This window comes from Dreissena polymorpha, chromosome 8 (genome assembly GCF_020536995.1).
Source record: "Dreissena polymorpha isolate Duluth1 chromosome 8, UMN_Dpol_1.0, whole genome shotgun sequence".
NCBI classification, from domain to species: domain Eukaryota; kingdom Metazoa; phylum Mollusca; class Bivalvia; order Myida; family Dreissenidae; genus Dreissena; species Dreissena polymorpha.
The window spans coordinates 74,069,517-74,075,076 of NC_068362.1; the positions used below are offsets into that span (position 1 = coordinate 74,069,517).

Sequence of the window (5,560 nt, forward strand, 5' to 3'; positions counted from 1 at the left end):
TCAATATTTCCTACTGTCACTGTGGACAAATGGTAAGGCACATTTTAACAGAATTCCCAACCCATAACATATTGAGGTTGCACTGAATAAGTACACGATACCACAGGTGGTTAGCGTGTGGCTACGATATTAATTAGTAAACACATAATTTTGAATGAAAAATAATCAAATTATCGAAAAATCAACTTCTCTGAAAAAAGTTTTCCTTATCAACTATATTTGATGTGCATTTTTTTAGAGAAGTTGATTTTTCGTTATAATTTGATTATTTTTCATTCAAAATGATGTGTTTACTAATTAATATCGTAGCCACACGCTAATCACCTGTGTATGATACCACATTTAGAATGCTGAATATTGTAATCAAGCTTTAACATGAGCGCACAAAACAAACTGACTATGCGAACTATTGATATCGGTTTTAAAGATTAACTGTCTGAAACAATATGCATTATTTACCCTGTGAATAATATGAAATTGAGCAGCCGTTATAAAAAAACGTATTGAATTGTATAATGGCCCATTGACAGAAAACTTGGCGCCTTTTTCTGATTCAAATGGTAGATTACATCAAAATATCGAAGATCTACTATGCGTGTTTTAGTAACGTTTTTTTTAAATATTAAATATATATATGTTCCTTTTGAAGAAATAATTGCTGCTAAGTAAGAATTTATTTATTTTTCTAAGGAGAAACAGTTGCTCGATCTTTGGAAGCACGGTATATATTACATCGGTAATGGGAACTGCCAACTCATGTGAATAATTGACAGAAATAACGTCAAGGACGATTGAATTAAAAGTTCAGCAGACAAAATAGAATGAAAATCGCCCGTTGAAACGGATACACTACAGCATGGAATATGATCTCGACACGATTGAATAATTATAATAATCATGCATGTGTCTGTTCTTTACCCATTACTGTGATATTTTGTAAACTGATTGCACCGCGTATTGGTATTGTAAAAGTAAGAAGCTATGCTTCGAACCTGATGGTTTAGTTTTGAGGTTTGGCGGAAGTAATACATGTTTGTGTGTGTGGTATATTATAAGGTAATAAAAAACGAAGACGAAATTCGCTTATTTAAAGGCAATATATCAGTAGTGGGTTAACGCAAAACATCATCACATTCTTCATAATCAGACAGATGGGTTCAGTGCCGAGTACCTCGAGTTCAAATGGTTACCAAATCCCATTCGACCCTTTACCTAGACGGCCTGAGCAGGTCAATCCAAGGTTAGTGTAATATTTCTAAATTTCTTAAAAGTAAATTTTACTTATTATAAACAAGCGTGTATTATAAGCAGTTTGTGTGCAAAGACGTGGTTTAACGAGTTCATTCTTGCTCACAAATTAGTTCACTTCAATTTTATTGACAGGTAGTTTTCAAAACATGTTTTATAAACATATTTTAATTCATGATTGCTGCTATTCACGCCTCGATGTCTACTGTAAATGTTGCATTACATGTCGATGAAATTATCAATTAAAATAGCTAAATAACTTTATGTACTACTCAAACATAAAAAATAACAAAACAAAATAAATATATTCATCGCAAAATAAAATCATAATAGCTTATATACCAATTACTTACCTTAGTCGTGTTATAAATAATAAATAATGTACTAACTGTGACGCTATAATTATTATTTTAAAAACCATTCTGAAAACATGCACACCGATGAAATATCACTAATGATTAGTAACCTACTAACACCACTTTATCAAATACTTTATTTGAAAATGTTATACATTGTATATTAAACCTTATTTAAAGTTATTTTGATCATAATAAATAGAATTAAAACACTAAAGTGTTATTGCTGTTGACGAATTCTAATGTTTAACTACTTGAACTTTCAGTGCATTAGACCCAACTCCATATCCCGCAGGTAAGTCTCAAGGTGAGACAACATTCCGGATAAGAGAGCGCCATTTCTACAACATTAAATCCACCACGATACTACAGAAAGATGAACTGACATGTAACGTTACTGGAATTACACAACTTCCCGACGAGTCCATAGTGCTCGTAGATTCCATGAATTGTAAAGTCAAACTTCTAGACAAAACTTTCAAAATTGTATCACAAATACGGTTGCCTGATTGGCCAATGGATGTTTGCATCAGTACGGACGACATTGCTGCTGTTACTGTCTGCGACAAACGTCAGAGACACGAAGTACATTTTATTTCTGTCAAAAACAACGATTTAAAAACAGAGAAAATGTTTAAACTGAACCACGAATGTAGTGCCATTGGGAGTCACGATGGATACCTGTACATCGGGTCATTTGACACCGTGTTTAAATACAAGCCATGTGGGCAACTTGCAGCAATAGTATTCCAAAACAGAGTTGAAGACAACTATTTTCCCACTGTGCAAAGGCTCAAAATTAACAGACAACTCAATACAATGTTTGTAACTGACTACAGGAATAATAAAATACGCATCCTGGACCTTAAAGGAGAACAACCTAAACGCTCAATACGTCGACCTGAACTCGCATTTCCGACTGGTGTAAGCGTCACTACCAAGGGTCACATCTTTGTATGCTGCTGCAAGAACTCCGTAATCATGCACGTTAATGACACAGACGAAGATGCTAACATTATAGCGACACATGCCGATGGTGTGTACAGACCAGAGGCGATCCATTTCGACGAAAAAACAAATTCTCTTATTGTTGGACAAAGCGGGGATAATTTGATTGTTTTCTTCCTCGAATTTTGTGCTGCATAGGCAATGTTCAGTTGATGCAAAACAAAGAAATTTATTTTAAAAATCGACAATTTTGCTGAATAATGTTTTGTAAAGCGATACACATATTTTTAGCCCACCTGTCACGAAGTGACATGGTGAGCTTATGTGACCATGTGATGTCCGGCGTCCGTATGTGCGTGCGTCCGTCAACAATTTGTTTGTGTAGACAGTAGAGGTCACAGTTTTCATCCAATCTTTATGAAATTTGGTCAGAATGTTCATATTGATGAAATCTGGGTTGGGATTGTATTTGAGTCATCTGGGGTCAACAACTAGGTCACTAGGTAAAAAACTAGGTCAAATAAGAGAAAAACCTTGTGTAGACAATAGAGGTCGCAGTTTTCATCCAATCTTTATGAACTTTGGTCAGAATGTTTATCTTGATGAAATCTGGGCTGGAATTGTTTTTGGGTCATCTGATGTCAAAAACTAGGTCACTAGGTAAAAAACTAGGTCAAATAATAGAAAAACCTTGTGTAGACAGTAGAAGTTACAGTTTTCCAATCTTTATAAAATTTTGTCAGAATGTTTATCTAGGTGAAATCTGGGTTGGGATCGTATTTGGGTCATCTGGGGTCAACAACTAGGTCACTAGGTATAAAACTAGGTCAAATAAGAGAAAAACCTTGTGTAGACAATAGAGGTCGCAGTTTTCATCCAATCTTTATGAACTTTGGTCAGAATGTTTATCTTGATGAAATCTGGGTTGGAATTGTTTTTTGGTCATCTGAGGTCAAAAACTAGGTCACTAGGTCAAAAACTAGGTCAAATAATAGAAAAACCTTGTGTAGACAGTAGAAGTCACAGTTTTCCAATCTTTATACTGACTAATGGGGTTATTTACCCTCGGGACTTCGGTTAAAAACCATTGCCCGAGCACACTGCTTAACATAGAACTCTGCATAAAAAAGCCGAAAACGGCCATAAAATGGACAGCCCGATTTTACTGGGCTGTACCATTGGTATAAATATAAAACTTTGCAGTGTTGGTGCGGTGCCTTAATAAAAATCTATTGGTTTAAAAATATATAACCTTTATATGAAGCGTTAAAAAGACGCAGTGCTTTACAGTGGATAGGCCTAACGCTGTTAAAAAGCGGCGTTTTAATTGGTTGATGCGCTTATAAAACGATGGCGCTGATTGGCCGAAATTTCTTATTAAGGATTGCCAGTAGGTCAATCCGTTTAAAAATAGATTTTCCCACGGCTGACTTAGTACTTTAAGAAAAAGTAAACAATAATAGTTTATATGCAAAAATATAAATGAAAGAAAAGGATGAGTTAATCCAAAAGAACTTGGGAGTTGTTTTATAGTATTAGATTACTATGTTTTTGTTATGTTACTGTACTTATTATTAATTATTATCATTAATATGATGTTGTTATTGTATGTTATTGTTTGTATTGTTTTTTAGTTCGTATTAGTCAGAATGTTTATATTGGTGAAATCTGGGTTGGGATTGTATTTGGGTCATCTGGGGTCAAAAACTAGGTCACTAGGTCAAATAATAGAAAAACCTTGTGTAGACAGTAGAGGTCATAGTTTTCATCCAATCTTTATGAAATTTTGTCAGAATGTTTATCTTGATGACATCTGGCTTGGGATTGTATTTGGGTCATTTGAGGTAAAAAAAAAATACGGCCACTAGGTGAAATAATAGAAAAACTGTCAACAATTTGTTTGTGTAGACAGTAGAGGTTACAGTTTTCATCCAATATTTATGAAATTTGGTCAGAATGTTTATCTTGATGAAATCTGGGCTGGGATTATATTTGGGTCATCTTGGGTCAAAAACTAGGTCACAAGGTCAAAAACTAGGTCACTAGGTCAAATAATAGAAAAACCTTGTATCGACAATAGAGGTCGCAGTTTTCATCCAATCTTTATAAAATTTGATCAGAATGTTTATCTTTATGAAATCTGGGTTCGGATAGTATTTGGGTCAACTGGGATCAAAAACTAGGTCACTAGGTCAAATAATAGAAAAACCTTGTGTAGACAATATAGGTCACAGTTTTCATCCAATCTTTATGAAATTTGGTCAGAATGTTTATTTTGATGAAATCTGGGTTGGGATTGTATTTGGTTAGTCAAGTGAGCGATTCAGGGCCATCATGGCCCTCTTGTTTATGTTAATGATTGTGTTTTACATTTCTTTTTTCATGTACATTATTATTGTTTGTCAAAGTCTAAATGCCTGATCGATAAGAAAGAACAAACACTTCCTTATCGCTTTAAGAGCAATTCAAACAAGAAACCGTCGGATTTTTTTTTTGGTCACAATATTGCACTATATATTCAGATAAAAGGAAACGTCTTGAGGGCACAGTAGTTGAGGGGACAATAAATCAAAGCGCTGAAGGCACTGAAGATGTTCGCTATTGCATAATTTAACACGCAATTCATTTTTGAAAATCAATCGCAAGTTTGAAATGAACACACGCCATTCAACTTTATAAAGTGTGTGTCATAGCGCACGGGTCGAGTTTTGTGTGCACTTTTTATCATCCTTATTATTTCATAGAAATAACTAAGACAAAATAAAAACAACATGCTTTTTGGAAGTTCTGAAAGCATAGAAAGTATGATGAAAATGGTAATGATAACTTAATATAAAGAAAATTTGCAGTCACCATATTAAAGGAATATTTTTTTTCTTATATAAAATGACTATCTCACCAAGAATATAAATTCATAATGAAAGTTCCGTGTACAAAACTTTTGATTTTTGACACCATATACACATTCAAAATATACAACAATCTTCGTATCTTGTATATGGAGGAAT

General features: G+C 34.0%; 1 protein-coding gene across 1 annotated transcript; it reads left to right on the top strand.

The window, feature by feature from the left end:
• The first annotated feature begins 1,004 nt into the window (after positions 1 to 1,004).
• Positions 1,005 to 4,074, top strand: LOC127841993 (uncharacterized). Its single transcript, XM_052371276.1, has 2 exons — positions 1,005 to 1,240; positions 1,871 to 4,074. Exons 1-2 carry the CDS (start codon positions 1,152 to 1,154, stop codon positions 2,748 to 2,750), a joined length of 969 nt encoding a protein of 322 aa, XP_052227236.1. The 5' UTR covers positions 1,005 to 1,151; the 3' UTR covers positions 2,751 to 4,074.
• The last annotated feature ends 1,486 nt before the right edge of the window (positions 4,075 to 5,560 follow it).